Consider the following 20,026-nt stretch of genomic DNA (forward strand, 5'->3'; position numbering starts at 1 on the left):
TCACTGATATTGTGCCATGAATGCCCACTTCCTTTTAGATTAAGAATATTTTAGCGTCTACAGGTGGCTTTGATTTGTGAGCTCTACTTTATAGCTGTATGGTATCTGAATGAAATGAAAATGGCTTACCGTTGACACAGATCTCGTATGGTGTGCACAACTCCTTCTCAAACAGACAACCTGTTGGAAAAGAGGAGAGAACAATTTGTACTTTATAATATCATTTATAATATCATAATATTAAGACCCATCAACAATAGCCTACTGTACATACATGCATTGTACATCTCAGCTTTTTATAGATTCAGCTATTCTATAGGCTATAGCTGAATCTATAAAAAAAGAGCAGAGATATACAATATAATGTCCCACTTCCTGCGTGGGTGAGGAGTCATGGATTACAATGTCATGCAGCACTGCGTTTCACAGCTACAGCAGATAAACAGCACAGCCACGGGGCCATTATTCTAAGTTAACATTTAGGCCAATCGTAAAACACAGCCTGTTTCCCAAATGGCACCCTATTCCCTACATAGTGCACAATGATTGACCAGAACCATATGGGCCCTGGTCAAAAAAGTAGTGCACTAAATAGGGAATAGGGTTCCATTTTGGACACAGAGACACCGTGTTCCAGGGTGATCCATCAACACAGAGGAGCAGGCTGCTGGGGGATGCTGTTTCTGTATCCATCTCACTAGGTGCTCCGGCAGCGGCAACGGGTCGTAACTGAAATTTCTGCTTAACAGGGATCTGACAGAACACACTGCCCTTAGGGCATTTAATGCACATCTTTGTACCATACATACAACTAGAGGAGGGGAGAGGGAGAGAGGAGATGAGAAGGGGGAGAGGAGAGAAGGGGGAGAGGAGATGAGAAGTGGAGAAGAGAGAAGGGGGAGAGGAGATGAGAAGTGGAGAAGAGAGAAGGGGGAGAGGAGAGGAGATGAGAAGTGGAGAAGAGAGAAGGGGGAGAGGAGAGGAGGGGAGAGGAGGAAAGCCAGGAGAAGAGCAGGCCTAACAGGGCACAAAGTTCTCTCTCCATTTGACAACCCCTTACCCTCACTAAGAGGACACGATTTATAACCCTGTCCATATATCCAATTGAACTGCAGTATCAAATCGGTCTCAGGCCGGGGCCACAGCAGCTATACGGAGTGGGATGTGGGCGGCTGCATGGATCCACCTTCGTCAAATTTATAGAAATAATTGTTTTGTTATCTCTAGGTTTTTAGTGATTCCTTTTCTCCCCAGTGGTTCCTAAACACATGTTTTCATCATAAGGGATTTGGGAAGATACACTGTTTATTGCGGTCGGGAAATGCTGACCCAAATGGCACCCTATTCCCTATGTAGTGCACTACTTTTGACTAGACCCCTATGATAATAGGCTGCCATTTGGGAGCCAGTCTAGGATACTATGCTATATAAAGCAGTCTTGTCACAGCATGTGGTCCTCGGATGGGGGCTGAGGAAAGGGTCAGGGCCTGGGTTTACAGTACACACAGCCAGCCCACCCACCATCCCCTGCAGTGTTTCTGGGGGTGTTTTGGGCTCAATATGTCACATTGCTGTCATACCACAGCAGCAACACTGGTGACACACTCCATAGGACACCCCAGGCAGGGAGGCGTGGCCAATTAGCACTCTGACATGATGGAGAACGAAGACACGTGTGCTGTGCATCAAACATAAGTCACCTCCTTCTGCAGTGGTTTCTACAGCCTTGGTGCTGATGTGACTGCATTACACATGCTAGCAATACTGACAAAAAATAGTATGTGTGTCTTTGAAATTGACATTTTTTAACATATTGAAAAATAGCGTACTTTTGAAGTTGAGTTTGAAAGATTTTGGGTGTACTTGTATGATTAAGAAGAGACCCACGTACTCATTCTTAGTCAGACACAGACAGACAGACTCAAACTCCTTCCATCGTGGCCCTGCTACTGATGAAGGAGTCTGCTTTACTCTGCTCCTTCCTGTGTCTGGGAGTGAGCTGGTAGTGCGTAGGCAAAATAGAAACTTCTCAGAAGGCCACAGCACCAAAACCAAACATCAAGAGAAGAGTGTGCCTGGCATTCTGATCAACCTAATGAGCCTTGGGGGAAACTAAGCGATAGCTGAAGTTGAATGTGAGGCTGATAACATTTTTTACTTAGAGTGGTGATATAGGGCATTATGACTCTATATGCCATGCATATAAAGGCTTTATGACTGCTTTATGAATGCTACATATCAACACTAAGTAATGTATTACCAATATGTTATTTTTATAGGCACACACAAAGTGAAGGATGAAGCCACTAAAAAAGGAATTCTGACAAATGAATAATTTAACAAAACTGTGGGTGGCTTTCCACATGGCTGTCTTGGATTTGCTCTTTACTTGCAAAGGAATAAAGTTTGTCCATCTGGAAAATTAGATCTCTGTGTAGAAGACAGATGAATGTCTCTATGTTTATTGGTATCTTAAAGGAGCATTAAAGATCTCATCCCAATATACTGACAGTTGTCAAGCCTACTCCCGTTCCCTCTCTCCGGTGCCGGCCTACTAACCATTGGTCTTGTCAACCCACATTACGCACACCTGGCAACCATCATTACACACACCTGGACTTCATCATTACCTAGATTACTTCCCCTTTATTTAGCCCTTAGCAGCCTCAGTCTTCAGGCAGTATTGGGTTTCTTCCCGTTCAGTATGCCTCTCCTGTTTTGTTCATCTGCTTATTCTCATTATTAAACTCCCCTTCTGCACCTGCGTCCTGACTCCTAGTGTATACGTTACAGCCGTTGTTGCTCAAATGGTTGCCGCCTGTTGATTGACATTGTCAGACATATACACTGTGTCTATATATTCTGTGTCTGTGTTCCTTGACTGTCAACATTAGCTTAAATTATTATTGAAGACTGAAAGAGCGTAGCCACACCATGGCTACACCTACAGAACACACAGAGGCTAATCAAGAGATCAAATAATGTTACTGGATGCTGCTGAATATTTTACCAAACAAAGTTATATTAAAAAAGCTGCCACAAGTCAAACTGTGCACATTACTGTCATAACTGATAAAAACATCTATATTTCCACTGACTGTCAACCTTGATAAGACCTGTGTAGGGAGTGAACAGGGAGAGCGTCAGGGGGTAAAGTATGCCCTTAAGGAAAAACCACATGAATTTCACAAAACACAGGATCCTATGTGAAGTTAATGTGATAACATGTGACAACATGAAACTACACATGTTAAAATGTGATCACATGTGAAGTTTCACGTGAAATGTCATGTTATTTTCCACGTAAAATTATGTGATTCTCCACGTGGTAAGGGGGAGCTGTAACCATTGTGGTAACTGCTCTGCGGTACGCCCCTGTCCACTATATCTGCTGTTGCGATTCAAGGCAGATCAAACAAAGACAACAGTAATGCCCTCCCCTCCCCCTCCCCCCTCTCCATCATATTTGTCACTTGACATTTAGTTCGAGTCATTGCATTCATGTCCACCCCTTATTGTAAAGAGAAGTATTAATAGTAGCCATCCTTTTCCCTGAGGTGTGCCCTTGTTTACAACCCATGTCAGTTCCTGTTACATTTTCTCTTGTTTTTAACACAGAACTATTTTGGCTCTGAACAAACAAGAGTCCAAGTCCACTTCCCAAATGGCACTGTATTCCCTCAAAATAGAGTGCCATTTGGGACGCAGTCCATAAGTTTAAAGTTATTATCTTTGTGGAAATTGAGTCACACACTCCAAATATCTTAACCCATCGACCTGACTAGAAATACTTAGAATGTAGGGAAACCAAATCAAATATTGCAATCATTAGCTCACCAAGGCCTCAGAAAAGGTCTTCCCATGCATGCCTGTGCACCCATGTCCATAGAAACAGGTATTAACATCTTTAGTTCATGCTGATTGTTCAGTTGACGACTATTGAGGCTGACATTACCTGACTGCAGTGTGTGTATACAGGGAAACTACATGGACAGGAAGATGTACCCTGACATGACCCCGTCACAGCATGTCAACAGACTGTCCTCATGAAATACCAAAGCTGCAGAACAGGCTGAGCAATATGAAAATGCCCTTACCTATTGGGACAGGCCTTTTACCGATTCCTCAGGTAGTGTTATATACGGAGCCAATTTAATGCCAATAATATTGAGTTGAAATGCTTAATATCCATAAACCAAACAAACTAAACACTGAACGCAAAAGGGAATAAATGTGCCTTGAGATCAAGAAAAGTGAACAGTGGATACAAGCTTTGGCTGAGACTTCAGAGGATTGAGAAAAGCTTTGTGTATCGTGTCCATGCTCCAGTCTGGTGGACCAATGCTGGAGCTATGGATCAGGCAGTCAGTCTCAGGATGTGAGAGGAGGAGATGAGAGCAGGAAGGTGTTACAGGGGGCAGTTAGTCAGGCACCATGAACACACAGAGATTACTATCAATTTAAGGAGCTTTGTGTGAGCACACCTCCTGATTGAAACTTTGATTTTCCATGGTAGTTCTGTCAAGGTCCACAAACAATGGAGCAAATTTCAGGACTGCTATTCCAAACCACTATCTGTGCACCCCTCTAAATTGACCAATTGAAAGTTGATTTTTTTTCACCTTCCAGTTTAATCCTGTACTCAGACAAGTTACATCTCTGTAAGCTGCTGGTTCCCAGTCACTATGGCTACAGTGGGGATGATAATGCCCTCTCTTCTTTCTCCCTGCTGTCATTGGGGAACTGATCCAACTTTGCTTTCAACTTAAGCCACCAATCCAGGAAGAAACTCATTACTTAAAGAAGCAACAAAACAACATAGGTTTAGTTTAACAGCAGGCCTCTTCATCTGATTGTAAATCAGCAATCGCACATAAGTGACACTACAGCCAATTAAGAAATGCTTTTGATAAACTGACGCAAGAAGTGGAAGTGACTCAGCCAGTGGAGCGCAGGCGTCCAAAAATAAACACAGGAGCTTCTAAATCAGTGTATTATTGTTTTCCTCTCAGTGTGCTGGCAGACCGACCACTCCATTAACTGCAACCAAAAATAACATTTTCAACATTATGGGGCTCTTTCCCTGACCCTAAAACCGAGACTAAAAGGCAGACTCGATGGAGATTATCTATGAAAGGGGTTTTTAGGCAAAGACTAGACTTAATCTGTGTCTTGGGAAACGGCCCTACATCCCATGCAATAAAACCACTGGGAAGTGATACAGGCAAGGCAGTGTATTGTACAATAGGGTCCATAATAGAGTAAATGCTATGGATGGTAGAACAGCTAGAGTGAGCTGGTGATACAAAGGCTGCTCTTGTACCTGAGCAGTAAAACTGTAATTACTAGGCTACATGGCTATAAGGCTACAACATGTTTATACAATATTAATATGGTAATAATAGCATTATTACACAGGTGTAATCGGATGCATACTGTTAAGTGTTGCAGATTAGTCCATGGCATTGTGTATATATTTATTAACAACTTTTCTAACACCGTATGCTATTACTGTACTTGCTCTTTATAATATAGTATTTAGAACAATTCCCTGAATTATTGTGTGTCAAACTGAAATTTAAATAAAGGGAAATCACTGTTTGATATGACACGGTTTGATATGAAAAATATGGTTTCTAAGGGCTGAGTATTGCATTACATAGCCTATACAGAATAGTAGCCTATGTAAGTAAAAATAAAGCATTTAAACTATATAACAAATGGTCCACCCATAGCCTAACACTAAAAGGAGGAGGCGTTTTCAAATCGGATTTCTTTACATCTCTCTTCTTAAAATGCGTCTCTTTTTAATCATAGATATGGCTACAAACTAATGGATTTTGGAAGGTTTGGAGCCTAATAATGTGTTGGTTTTCCTCCCAATGAGCATAGCTACCCAAATGGTCGACATAGCAGGCATGTGGCCTCGGGTACTACCACAGCTTTTTCCCTCACTGACTCTCACCATCTTCGTGATAGAAAGACATTAGACAGCAAACGCACCACGGTGGCCTAACGTGATTCTCTGCTATTTCTCCCTGCAAAATAGCTATGCTGTATCCTAAATAATGGCATTCATTCCATTAGAAAATAGTCATCGTTAAAAGTAGCAAACACTTGACATTGATATATTGATAGGTGCGTTTTAGCTTGCACATGTTAAGGACGTACATGCAAACAACATGTCTAAACAATAATATAGGCCTACATATTTCTTGCACATTTTTCTATATTACAGCGACAACAACCCCCCATATTATAGATATAGCTGTTAGCCTCTCTCTTAAACAAGAGCTGCAGTCGTACAGTAGGCTATTCCGCGCCTTTCCCAGCTGCCTAATGACCAATAAAATATTGACAGACCCAAAATAACCGTATGTGCGTCTCCTGGCAGCTGATGCAGTTTAGGATCATTATGATCCTTCAGATAAATAAATGTAGGCTACTCACCGAATTTCCTGTCTGCAGAGGCTAAAAAATAGGGTTGGGGAGCAAGGAGGACGAGAATAATGTAAATCGAATCCATGTTTCTCATTCTTGATCCATGACACACATGCGGTAGTTAACAATCCATGTCTATGGTTTCGTTTTGTTTTATGAAAGGAGAGACAGAATCAGGGAGAGAGATGGAGGTTGGAAGGTATGGGGAGGATGCAGGACGATTCAGCCAGCTCCATTGGTCTCGGCTCCTGCAGTAAGTCTCACTACGATGATCAGCACTATGAACAGACAAGCGTTGGCCCCTCCTAGCTGACGCCAAGCAGAAGCGCACCTGCGCGTACACCATAACACAGCCTACCTAAATGTCTTTAACCAATTATAAGAGGCACATGTCAATAGAAGATGTCCACTGATAATAAAAATATTGATATTATGATTGTAGTTTGGTACTGTACTAAGTAACCTAGACTGTTTCACTTTGTGAAAATGTTCCTGAAAAGTATTGAACAGCCGAATTAATATGTGCCAATTGCCAATATGCGCCTTCTGTTATAATGTAGGACAGGGCTATTCAATGTCGGTCCTGAAGGGCAGAAACAGTTCTGGTTTTCATCCTCTCCGTCTAATACGGACTAATTCAGGCCGGTGACGCCAGGTGGTTGCAATTAACTACCAGGTAGAAAAAAAACCAAGTTTAGCAGTCTGGCTACCAAGCCCTCCAGGACCTGAATTTTAAAGGACCTGATGTACTATAGGAAGTATAACCAGTTGGCCTACTGCATGTATACTATGAGGGCACGTGGAGAAAATCCCAATGAACAGCATTTGTTCCAGGAAATCCCTTTGAATATTAGATACATTTCTAGCATGATTCCCTCTCATACCCTAAGCTCAGCGTGTGACACCCCATCATCGTTCGGTGGCAGCGCATAGGTTCCCTCTCTATCATGCAATACCACATCTGTTATTTGCGCGACCTGCCTTGGTTTCCTCTTCAATCTGAAACCTTAAATTCTGTTTGAGACCAAGGTCAAGTTAGTTTTATATAAGATATTCGGGAGATGTGTTTTCTCTCGTCATTAGCTATTGAATCAAGCATGCCATGACTACGAAGATGAATAGAACGTTACCCCGGTTATAAGACCTACTGTAGACTTTGAAAATAGAGCTGAGGAATGTGGGAATGGACAACAGTCAGGTGGTTTGAGTTGACTGATATATCTATCTTCCTGAAATGAATGACTAGATAAAAGGTCAACCAAGGTAATACAAATGCGTCAATGGTTGACTCATCCAATCAGGGAGTCAGTCATCGTGAGCACACCATTTACAAATAACTATCCCTCGAAATGTTTGCACATTACATATTTTTGAAGGCGCTTGTGACTAGTGTTCACATCGTATCGGACATTTGGAAATATATTACTTGCTTACTCATTGTAGAAAGAGCGCTACGTTTACACAGGACCACAACTCTGCATTTTGTTCCCCACGAATTGATCTTTGACTAATCACATCAGATATTTTCAAAGCAGCTCTTTCCAGTTAGAGAAAAAATATCAGAATTGGGTTGCCTGTCTAAACGCAGCACATGATAGCAGAGTTTCCCAATTGGGAAGTATCAGAATCCACCAATAGGAAGCCCTAAGCAAATAACTTACGTTAAAACTAACTAGGAGGTCCCGAGTTTCCGACGAGACATGAACACGGCATCGTTTGCAGTGAGCAAGCTTGTGCATTATTGAAAGGGCCCACAAGATGGCATCAATACACCTACATTGATTTGATGAAAACAAGACGAAAACGATTAAATGAATGAAAACAAGGCAAATAAATGAAAACAAGCATTATTGCAAAATCAGCGAAATAAACGTTTGATAACAGTGGGACATTAGAATGAAGTCCATGGAGTCAAAGTAATATACAGCTTATTGCTGTGCATACAGCAAAAGCTCTTTATTATTTAAAAGACATAAGTAGAAATTCTCAAACATGGAAACCGTAACAGCTTCTTTATACTTTAAAATATCTTAATATTTGTGGATTTAAGGCACAAGATAAATAAAGTACATGGAGAAGGCGAACCAGTTCAGAACAAGAGGACAGGAACTTGACTTCAGAGACAGTTTTCATTTGATGGCTTACACATAGGTAGGCATCCAACTAGTTTAAAAAAGGACAGAGGTTTGAGAACACAAATCATAACTAATACATTAGGTTACACGCCAATATGGTACAGTCTAAAATGTTTTCCATTAATATGCATCATTAATGTGGTAACCAGATACAATATGGTCATACCCACAACGTAAACCAAAACAATTCCTTAATTCTTATCATGTGTTTTTCTTTTGCAAGCGATTGCATTAAAGAGAAGCTTTGAATAAGATATGCATGCTGAAATGTGTTCGTAATACAAAAACAGAATTAAGACTGGTATATTTATTGATCACAAACATGATACATATAGTTCACCAACCATACATAACTGATCTGTCCTGATTTCAGAGTTGGAAAATCAATTACCATAAGCCACAATGACTTGAAGAAGGCTGGAATATTCATTTGAGGTTAACTAGAGCAAGTTCTGTTATTATTACTGTTCCTAAACACTATGCTTTGAAAGACTTTAAATAAGGGAACAAATACTGTGCAAACATGCATACATATTTGGCTTAGTTAAAACCCCATGTAGGCAATAAAATGAAACACTTGTGTCTTTGGTGGCCAAGTACTGTACTAGGTGCACTATTTAACTTAGAGGAGAGACGGTCAACTTGTAGTACCATGCTCTGACAAAAGTGAATATTTTTAGATTGTAGAGTTTATATGTAGTTTGTTTAATTATAAAAATGAAATGGTAATTTTGACTAAGCGAAACCTCCCTCAACTAACACTATAATAAACCTCATCTTTAGTCCTCATTGTACATATATGTTGTACATTCCCCACATAAACCAAGGCGGTTAAACCCCGTCACAGCCGTAGCAAGAAAATAGATATTTTGTTACGGTCCTCAATATTTCCTCTTTAAATATGGAATTATTTTTTCATTCATTTTACCACCACATACTCCCTTTCTTACTATTGCACTGGAGAGTTTCTGAGTGGGCAGCGATAACGATGCAACTGATGTGTATAAATGAATATCAAAAGCTTTTTTTTTTTTACAATTGCGAGTCATGTAAATAATAATAACCGTAATTAAAAAAGGGAAAACAAATAGAAGATTTGCCCACAGGCTTAAAAGCAACTGTATGGAATAGGCAGTTGCGTTTGTAAAAGATTTGGGCTGTATGTATCATGTGTCTCAGAGTAGGAGTGCTGATCTATGATCATGTCCCCCCCTGTCTATGTAATCTTATTTATTATGGATTCATGTCCATATTATCTTATTTATTCTGATCTAAAAGGCATAACTGATCCTAAATCAGCACTACTCTGAGATGCTTGACACATGCGGACTCTAGTGGCAATGATACATGGTTGAAGACTTGGTTAGGTCCTCCTCTAACTCTCATGGTGTAGTCTATAGCTGCTGAAGAGGTTTTTTCAGACCATCCTCACTCAACTCATACCTAGTGGCAAAGACAGACACATTGTTATAAAGCAGGAATAACAAACACACGTTTACATTAACTACGCTTAATTCTTTGTACCTCAAATGGTGTGATGAGAGCAAATAATGTCTCAATTTGTTTGAGAACAAGTAAACATGACTGTATTTTTCAGTTATTTTCACTAACCATTGTGTCCATCCTTTTGCGATATCCTCATAAGTCAGATCCACTAGAACCTGTCAGGATGACATGATATGAAGGAGGAAGGGTGAAACATGGACAGGTAAATTAGAAAGAGTGATTGCAAAGTTTCCCTGTGAATCAGCAATAATGTGTAGTCACAGTTATGTCATCCAATAATGAACAAGGTATGCATGTATAGACACAGTGCTGTTGTAGGAGGACAGGTCCAGTCTCACCTTTCCCAGCAGCCCTTTGTGTTTGGAGAAGATATTTCCTCCGTTCTTTACCGCCACGTCCAGAGTCCTCCTGTGTAGCTCCACGATCGACACACTGAACTCAAATCTGACAACACACACACAAACACAATGATTACCAGTACACCACCAGTAAATCCATTGATGTCCGATGGTAAGAGTAGTAAAGAGGATGAAACTTACATCTGGTCGTAGACAGGGTTCAGTGTCTTCTTGTGCGTGTGGGTTTTCCTCCTCCCAGACCGTCGCTTGTCAGGTAGAAGATAGAGCCGCACGTATGGATCTGACAAGTGATCTGTGAACGCAATCAGGTTTCTGTGGGGAGAGAGAGAGACATGAAAACACAGGAATAGAGCAGGACAGACCGATAACGTGGACTATCCAGGGATAGAATAGATCCATTCAGGGCGGCTACTGTAGCTCATCAGTCATCTCATTACATGTGCCCTCCTGGAGTCTGAAGTGTAAATCAATGTCCTATTGCGAACTGAGTAGTTTGACACAATTAAATTAGCTAGATCATATCCTTTGAGTTAACAGAAAACAACTATCAAAATAAAAAAATAAGCTTGTACTGTACATTTAAAATAGAGTGGATTAAGCCGATACAAACGACACCTTGTCCAATACTTGTATATTGTATATGTATAGACTAACTACAGTCCTGAATGTGTCCCAAATGGCACCCTATTCCCTATAGAGTGCACCACTTTTAACCAGAGCCCTATTTGCCCTGGTCAAAAGTAGTGCACTATAAAGGGAATATGGTGCCATTTGGGACTCGACCTAAATCTCCCATCATGTCACTTACCGACAGGCGTGCACCACCACGATGAGCTTGTTTCTCTGAGAGCTGTGTCTGACAGTCAACTGCACTTCACCCAGGGGGAAATTACTGGCTGAGCCACTGTGGACAGAGACACACACATTAGTCTCTTTGTTCTGATCACATTAGGTCTGTAATATAATCTGCAAGTTAGTCAATAAATCTGTATTCTATGCTTTAATTATGTCACAATGTGTTGTGTATGTGCACAAGCCTGCGTGTATCAATGTGTTTTTGTGTGTGCTTGGTTTCATGCATGCTTACTTCTGCAGCTCTCTCAGCCTCTGCTGGAGCTCCTGTGTGGCGTAGGGGTTGGAGATGTCTGAGGCGATGCTGGGGGTTGACCCCCTGTGTGCCAGGTGTTTCTGAGAACCAGAGATGGCCAGGTTGGAGGTGCTCCTACCTGCGTCGGCCAGGCCGATGCCTACCGGTCCCCCTGAGTAGGGCTCGTCATCCCCCCCTCTCCTGTGGAGCTCCTGGGTGGAGGTGGCCACAGAGCTGGGGAGGTCCAAGACAGGGACAGGGTTGGGGGGTTCGGAGACTGACGGTCTCTTCATGGGGATGGGGTTACTAGTGCTAGCCTTACGAACCTGCACCGAGGACGTCTGGTCTGACGCTACCAGCTTCTCCAGACACAGAACCTGCACAAGTGGGACATAGAGGTTGGAGAGGGTTAAAAATAATCATACGAGACACATTGCTAGTCTTTATTGAAGAATGTGTAGTATATCGTTTTTAATTTTTAAGCAAAAATGTAAAATAATTGCAGTCAGGTTAAACATTTAGCAGGGAGAGTACTAATGTGAATATGACTACGTACCAAATGGCAACCTATTCCCTGCATAGGCCTGGACAAAAGAAGCGCCCTATATTAGGGAATAGGGTGCTAATTTGGGACATAGACAATGTAAAAGAGCCCTATTCAGACCCTCATGGACCCTTACCCTCAGTGCAATCTTTATCTTGAGGGTGCAGCTGGGCCCAGAGTTCTTGAGAGGGAAGCGCTGGTGTAGTGTCATGTCCTCAGCCTCTAGGAGACGGACCAGGGGCAGGTTCAGAGTCCCCAGAGAACACTCATGTTTCTCATCCTTCACCTGAGGAGAGGAAATGGGACACACAATCACACAGCCACAGCACAAATTGCATCAAATTTCACAGCAAAACAATTAAATGAGGCAAACTAGAGGCAAAGATGTCTTAAAACAGTAAAATCATTGAGTGTGATTTAAAACAGCAGACAAAAATCAACTCCATCTCACATCATAGCCACAGAGATTAAATCAGACACATTTGCTATACTAAATAGCTGACATTTTGAGGTCCCTCAGGAGGGAAATCATGCTTATGTACCTCAACCTCCAGCTCTTGGCATTTGGGGTTGTGGATGAGGAAAGTAAACGCCTCTTCCCATACAGGCTCGTTGGTCTTATACCTCGTCTGGTTAGGGAAGGAGGATAATGTTAGAGACTATATATCAGCATGGACATATTCTATTCACATTGCACTGGAAATACCTCTATTTTATATGGTTAATGTAACGAGTGGTAGAAAAAGTACCCAAGTGTCATACTTGAGTAAAAGTAAAGATACCTTAATAGAAAATTACTCAAGAAAAAAAAGTGACAGTCACCCAGTAAAATATTACTTGAGTAAAAGTCTAAAAGTATTTGGTTTTAAATATACTTATGTACTTTTGGGTGTCAGGGAAAATTTATGGAGTAAAAACTACATTTTCTTTAACTTCTTCAGGATCGGTGGGACCCCCACAGGGCAGTTGAGCTAACATATGCTAATCGCATTAGCCTGAGGTTGTCAGTAACAATAACATTTTCCAGGACATAGACATATCTGATATTGGCAGAAAGCTTAAATTCTTGTTAATCTAACTGAACTGTCCAATTTACAGTAGCTATTACAGTGAAATAGTTCCATGCTATTGTTCGAGGAGTGTGCATAGTTATGAACTTGAAAAGTTATTAATAAACCAATTAGGCACATTTGGGCAGTCTTGATACAACATTTTTAACAGAAATGCAATGGTTCATTGGATCAGTCTAAAACTTTGCCCATACACTGCTGCCATCTAGTAGCCAAAATCTAAATTGAGCCTGGGCTGGAATAATACATAAGCCTTTCTCTTGCATTTCAAAGGTGGTAACCAAAAAAAAATGTTTTTTTCTTTGTATTTTCTTTAACAGATCTAATGTGTTATATTCTCCTTCATTCATTTCACATTTCCACAAACTTCAAAGTTTTTCCTTTCGAACATGCATATCCTTGCTTCAATGCCTGAGCTACAGGCAGTTAGATTTGGGTATGTCAATTTAGGAGAACATTTTTAAAAAGGGGCAGGTCCTTCAGAGATTTTAAGAATGTAGTGAAGTAAAAGTTGTCAAAAATATAAATAGTAAAGTACAGTACAGATACCTCCCCAAAATACTTTAGTACTTTAAAGTACTTTACAACTGAATGTAACATACAAATGTAGGATCTAAAAAATGTAGGATCTAAAATATTTTGCTCGAGCTTACCTTACTCTCATAGGTTTTGTGGCCGACTGTGAATTGTACAAAGGGACTCGGGACACTGCTCACTTTCTTACCAGACTGTGAAACAAGAACAGGTTTCAAACACATAATAACCTCTAGCCCTGTGAGATGTTAACTTCATAGGTACTACTGTATCACCCTAGCCTAGTATCAAGTTCAGTATTTAAATATCTAATCACTTAAAGATCGATTCCGCATTTGGGGAAACAGCACCACTGTTCCCCCCCCAACACCTTTGTTACAGTTTTGGTTTTATTGATGAAATGCAGAAGTGTGTCCAGCAGCATGGTAGAAAAAATTGCAGTACATATTCTGCTGTTCTATCACACGTGCAATGATGTCCGAGCTAAAAAAAACGAACAATAGTTGTTCGTTGTTTGCAGTTTTTCTTTGGTGTTGTAATATCCCGAACTGACGTGGCAGTTTCACCAATTAAGAATTGTAGCTTAAATAATTTATTTAATTATGTAGAATGGGTACATTCTCAACAATATAATTCAAATGTAATTATAAGGAAGATAACCTTTATTTCACAAATATAGAGCATGTTCAAAGTGATTTATGTAAAACTAATCATGTGGATTGATCCCTCATTTGGCTAAATATGGCAGCATAAAGACTTGAGATCAGGAAGTATTGAAGTTACATAAATGTACATAGAAGAACCCCATAACACCAGGAAATAGAGTTGAAATTGGAAGAGAGGAAATGCTTACGAAAGATATATTTTCTTGGTGCATTAATCATCTCATACAACACATTTTTTTAATATACATCAGAATATTAGAATATAGTGCATGGGATGCAGTTTTAGTCCACAAACACAATTAGTAGAGTTTAATAATTAATTTCACAAAACAAGGAACGCAAATCAACTTGCAAGGCATTTTTAATGCTCCAGCAGCGCTCTTGTAGAAATACATGGGTGGGGAACAACTTGAAAGCAATATTACTCACTGGGATCGAATCAATTGATACAGTTGATGCCAAATGGTAAACTTAATTGCTTTTCACTAAATCCACTTCCTAATAGAAAAAGCACAGTACTTCACGTGCTTCCCGTACTACAGTGGAACTCTCTGGTCACAGGGGAAACAGCAGTGTTTCTAGGCCCTGTTCAAATACCTTAAATTCATCCTTAATCACTGATCTATAAGTGAGTGCACAGATGAAAACATAGCTTCCATCCCATTGCTTTCTCCAGTCTTACTGTATTACAGGAAGGTTTTTTTAAAAGTATTTAACAGGGCCTTTATTCTTCCTCTGTCTGTCTGTCTGGATGGCTCTGCATGCTCGGTTGTTACATTACCTTGATGGCCTTACTGACTGAGGCCTTCTTCAAACCGTCATGGTTGAATTCTAAAGGATTGCGCTTTTTCCCCCAGGGCAGGAGAGAATGAACACACCAGGTTGGTTATTAGGAGAGAGCATGCAAGGAGGAGGAGGAGCAGGAGGAAGAAGAGGAGGTTAAATCATGATTGGAGCGACGATGAAGACCACACACCAGACGACCCAAAACCAGGACGCCAGGGCAACAGGTAGAGACAGAGACAAAAACAACATGATGAGCACAAGGTTAATAAATCATGAAGTGTATTGACAACGACATACCCAGGAAAAACCCAATGGGAGATAAAGAGGAGCATTCATTATGGAGAAAACAGAAGGACCATTCCAACCCTGACAAGGCTGTCCAGTAACAGGAGTGAGATGGTGTTTGTGAATAGAGAGTAATAATTGGGGGTAAGGTTGCAAAATTCTAGTAACTTTCCCAAAATTCGTAGGTTTTCTAAAAATCCCAGTTGGAGGATTCCAAGGATAGGACGGAATCTGGGAATCCTCCAACCACAAAAGGGGATATTCACGTTTGTACTTTTTATATATGAGATTCCAGATACATTATCATCTCTTTATGGGTAAATGGAATGGAGTCATTCTCTTGATGAGTACTTTCGTACAACACAGACAACATCATTTCTATCAACAAATACATCTACAGTTCATCCACAGAGCGAAGCATTTCATTTAGAATGTAGCATATCCTTGCATTCTGTATCACATTAGTTATTCATTATCTGTTGTTAAAAATGATATTTTTGTTGTCAGCTACACATCTCTGGAGAATTGTTAACATGTCTGGACAGGTCATGTCACTGACTCCTTCCCAAATGGCAAACTAATCCCTATATAAAGAAAAGGGTGCCATTTGGGATGCAGACCATGCCTTGACAAGTCATGCCATTGCTTTTGGACTGAGTAGTGTGGGAGGCATGTGTAACAGGAGACTGGCATCGGGAGATGCTTTGAGATGACTGGTTATGTCTGGAGTTTGAGACAAGGCGGGGCAGGGTCAGTGTCCTGAGGACGCCCGTGTTACAGGTAAGAGAGCATTTGTTGCTGGGGCAACAACCCACTAACGGGCGGGCAATGGCTGGGTGAGCGGGATGGAGGGAAAGCAATCTACAGACAAGCCTCCTAACATGCCTCTGGCTCTTTTGCACCGATATCTTTCTCAAGTCCTGGCCTCATAAGTTATGACTGACAGCCTCACTGTATGTTTTATGCAAAATATTAAGAACTTATACGTGCATAAGTCATTCATACGACAGTCAACATGCTTATTGGAATTTCTTTCTCATTTCAATCGTCATAATTACAAACAAAAATCACACTGTGAAAAAAAACTAGGATGCAAAATACCAGAGGACTCACAAATAAGGTCCTATAGAGAGAGGCTGTATTCTCACAAAAGACTAGGCCCGAAGCTCTCCTCTCTTTTAAGTAGCCAGAACCCAAGTTCCCCTCGAACACACTCTTCAGAGGAGGAGGGAGGAGAGAGAAGAAAGCAAAGAAGAGGCTGAAAAGAAGACATGTGAAGCAGGGTTTGCCTATGCTATGCATTTATGCATAAAGAGTCCAAAATAATTCTGTGATCTCACAGGTATTATAGAACAGTATATCAACTTCAGCTACAATAATGTAGCCCTTTGGCAGACTATTAGTGTGAGTGGCCAGTTGAGACTGAGGGAAGAGAGGTAGTGAATAAAAATGTACATGATCCCGAGGATAAATATTAACATTAGCATGAGGATCAATAACATGAAACGAGGATAAAGATTAACATTATCATGAGGAGATGAGAGTGGGAAGGGAAAGAGTTCAAGCACGAGAACAATCAGAAGAAGAGGAGAAAGATGAGGCAGGTGAGAGAAGCTGGAGTGAACTGGGAGGCTCATAGTGTCTGATGACTGGTAGACTGGCACAATAATACCTTGTTTTATGGCCTTTGAGGAAACTTGACATTACCATCTCCTAACTAACGCATTAAAGAAGCTGTGCTGAGTTAATGCAATGTAGTGCGTTTTCCCATCCAAGTTATAGTTTAAAATGGGGCCAATGATTGATGTTTAAGCTCTACACATAGAACGGATGATCAATCTTAAGGATATAGTAGCTGTTGTGGTTCTTCCTATTCTTACAGTGAGTTTACCACAGGTGAAGTGACTTACTGGAAGGTTCCTTGCTGAGTCCAGGTAGACCACCAGAAGGGCAGACGACAGGCCATCGTTAGCCTGGCCTTTATCAGCTTTAATACTGGTCAGCACCTAGCAGAGAGAGAGAGCAGAAGAGGACCAGACCATGATCAATAGTTACAGTTTGTCACTCAATTCAAACTGTATTTGTCCCCTTAAGACAATGGTATTAGGGTTATAACGGTGCTTCAAACAGGCACAGAGGCAGTAAATAGGAGACAGAATGAATGCTGCGCTTTAGCCAATACTGTAGGAGGTGCAATTTGTATTGTTGGTCAAACATAGAATGATGCGAGTTCTCTATTCTTGGCTTCAGAGCTGATATAATGGACTGCAGAAATGCAGTTTGTGTCCCAAATGGCACCCTATTCCCTATTTAGTGCATTACTTTTGACCAGAATAGGGTACCATTTGGGCCACACCCACAGCATCAGGTGTTACAGGGATCTGTGAGTGTACTAAAGGAACATATGTTAAATAAGCACCACAGCACTAGTTCAAACAGGGTGAGCACTCCCTTTTGAATTCCCCAACCTATCCCTCTAATCTGCATGTTTCATTTACTCACTCTCACGTGGATGTAGAAGGGGAATATGTAGACCCATTAATGTTAACAAAGAGACTGATCTAAAGTAGCACTCAGAAAGACTATATAGTGCACTACTTTTGACCTGATCAAAAGTATTGCACTACATGGGCAATAGGGTGCCATTTTGGATGCAGAGTTGATAAAGGTGTACCTGATCCAGCTTTTCAGGAGTGGGGAGCAGAGACAGCCACTCTAGTTTTAAATGCAGCTTTCCGGTGTTCACCTCCTCCATGACAAACCACTGGAATGGAACACATTGTGCTGGGTGATCACATATACGGTCTTAACAATTGAGTGTTTTTATTAAGAACGAAAGAAGTCACAAAATAAATCAACTTTACCTCATCAACTTTCTGTTCCTTCTGAAGTTCAGCCACATCTATCAGTAAACTGCAAGGGAAATATACAAATGCTGTGAGTTCGTTGGAGAGAGGGGCTAACACATGATAGCTTTATGCGCTACAGCAGAAGTCACGCTTGATGTTCAAGTGATTTTGATGGCTGAGGAAGGACCCCAAAGGATTTGGATCTATCATTAACCTTCCTAGGAAATCATCCTGGTCTGTGTCCTCATCAAACAGCTCTATCTCCAGGTTCTGTGGTCCTGAGTGCTCATACACCAAAGCCTGAGGGTCACATTCACACATACAGTATTTACAGACCTTTTGTGTGGCATACAGGACAACATATTGGTAATGTACTGTAAGAATGGCTCTAATGTCAGACAACCCACCCACTCCAACATTGTAAGAGAGTCCCATTCAGTTTCTTCAATTAGACATTCTCTCTCATACTGCCAACATAAGAATCATCCTAAGAACACTTCTCAAACCTCCCTGTGGACACTTTAAAATGTTCTCTACCTCATAGACTTCGTTCCACTTGGGATGGATGTTCTCCTTGACCACCTTGCTCTGGAACAGCTGGTTGCCGATGTGAAGGACACCATACGGGTCTGACTTGCCCTTGATCAGACCCCCTAGGAACTTATCCTTCCCTAACAGGTCCTGGGCCTCCAGGAAGTGAATCCTCAGGACACCCTAGAGGAGAGAGAGAAAGACAAAACACTAAGTTCATACATACTGTATATCATAGTGATTTCATGCATTACATTTACATTGGAATTCAATAATGCCACAAAGGATGGGTTGCATTTGAACATAACAACAGTACAAAAAACATTGATTCATTTATCAGGCTTGGCTTCAATATAGTGGAATATGTGTTTTGCTTTCGGTGGCGAGTGGGAATCCTCCCTACTTTAGGTATTGGGAAGCGTAGCTGAGCCAGCTGAGCCTCTCCCACCAGAGGAATGGTGATGCGGTTGGGCAGGACCAGGTAGCTGTAGATGATGTCTTGGATCAGGTTATCACACAAGCCACTAACAGGGGACACAGACAGGGATATAGGTTATAAGACACACAGTCCAGGGGACACTGATAGAAAACATCCATCTTCCATTCAGGCTGCTGCTACCTCCATCCTGTTTCAACCAACATTCTGCATCTCAAATGGCACTCTTGCCTAGATGGGTCATTCTACAGAAGTGGAGTAAATTGGGGGTTAACATTTTTTCATCACATTTGTATCCCATTTTTCCCAAACTTTCAGCACACGTGTATACAATTGTATAAAATCGAGCACACAGCGATGCAATCTCCAAAGAAACATTGGCAGTAGAATGGCCTTACTGAAGCACTCATTGACTTTCAACGTGGCACCGTCATAGGATGCCACCTTCCGTCACATTCCTGCCCTGCTAGAGCTGCCCTGGTCAACAGTAAATGCTGTTATTGTGAAGCGGAAATGAGGGCTGAAGCGCATAGCGCGTAAAAACCCCCCACCTGTCCTCGGTTACAACACTCACTACAGAGTTCCAAACTGCCTCTGGAAGCAACATCCGCACAAGAACTGTTTGTCGGGAGCCATGGGTTTCCATGGCCGAGCAGCCGCACACAAGCCTAAGATCACCATGCACAATGCCAAGCTTTGGCTGAAGTTGAGTAAAGCTCTCCGCCATTGGACTCTCGAGCAGTGGAAACACTTTCTCTGGAGTGATGAATCACCCTTCACCATCTGGCAGTATGATGG

The 20,026-nt window shown here is 41.3% G+C and overlaps 2 protein-coding genes across 6 annotated transcripts in view; both read right to left on the bottom strand.

Moving 5' to 3' along the window:
• The window catches only part of LOC112227382 (receptor-type tyrosine-protein phosphatase N2), a 144,087-nt gene extending 137,360 nt beyond the window's left edge, over positions 1 to 6,727 (bottom strand). Inside the window, exons 1-2 of the mRNA XM_042307841.1 lie at positions 6,451 to 6,727; positions 130 to 180 (exon numbers count right to left, since the gene is read on the bottom strand). Of these exons, the coding sequence (XP_042163775.1) occupies positions 130 to 180; positions 6,451 to 6,535 (136 nt within the window). The 5' untranslated portion in view covers positions 6,536 to 6,727. The remainder of the gene's footprint in view (positions 1 to 129; positions 181 to 6,450) is intronic.
• Positions 6,728 to 8,358: 1,631 nt separating this feature from the next.
• LOC112226982 (extended synaptotagmin-2-B) overlaps positions 8,359 to 20,026 on the bottom strand; it is a 45,394-nt gene continuing 33,726 nt past the window's right edge. For 2 of the 5 annotated variants that reach the window (XM_024391734.2, XM_024391730.2), the window contains 17 exons: positions 19,196 to 19,316; positions 18,799 to 18,975; positions 18,476 to 18,561; positions 18,277 to 18,325; positions 18,087 to 18,176; positions 17,323 to 17,418; positions 16,526 to 16,627; positions 15,123 to 15,185; positions 13,796 to 13,870; positions 12,615 to 12,701; positions 12,209 to 12,358; positions 11,529 to 11,905; positions 11,250 to 11,345; positions 10,622 to 10,753; positions 10,421 to 10,526; positions 10,188 to 10,237; positions 8,359 to 10,019 (listed from right to left, as the gene is read on the bottom strand). In XM_024391734.2, the coding sequence (XP_024247502.1) occupies positions 9,971 to 10,019; positions 10,188 to 10,237; positions 10,421 to 10,526; positions 10,622 to 10,753; positions 11,250 to 11,345; positions 11,529 to 11,905; positions 12,209 to 12,358; positions 12,615 to 12,701; positions 13,796 to 13,870; positions 15,123 to 15,185; positions 16,526 to 16,627; positions 17,323 to 17,418; positions 18,087 to 18,176; positions 18,277 to 18,325; positions 18,476 to 18,561; positions 18,799 to 18,975; positions 19,196 to 19,316 (1,906 nt within the window). In that variant the 3' untranslated portion in view covers positions 8,359 to 9,970. The remainder of the gene's footprint in view (positions 10,020 to 10,187; positions 10,238 to 10,420; positions 10,527 to 10,621; positions 10,754 to 11,249; positions 11,346 to 11,528; positions 11,906 to 12,208; positions 12,359 to 12,614; positions 12,702 to 13,795; positions 13,871 to 15,122; positions 15,186 to 16,525; positions 16,628 to 17,322; positions 17,419 to 18,086; positions 18,177 to 18,276; positions 18,326 to 18,475; positions 18,562 to 18,798; positions 18,976 to 19,195; positions 19,317 to 20,026) is intronic. The other 3 variants (XM_024391733.2, XM_024391731.2, XM_024391735.2) reach the window with 3 other exon arrangements.

Source organism: Oncorhynchus tshawytscha, linkage group LG28 (assembly GCF_018296145.1).
Source record: "Oncorhynchus tshawytscha isolate Ot180627B linkage group LG28, Otsh_v2.0, whole genome shotgun sequence".
Classification (NCBI taxonomy): Eukaryota; Metazoa; Chordata; class Actinopteri; order Salmoniformes; family Salmonidae; genus Oncorhynchus; species Oncorhynchus tshawytscha.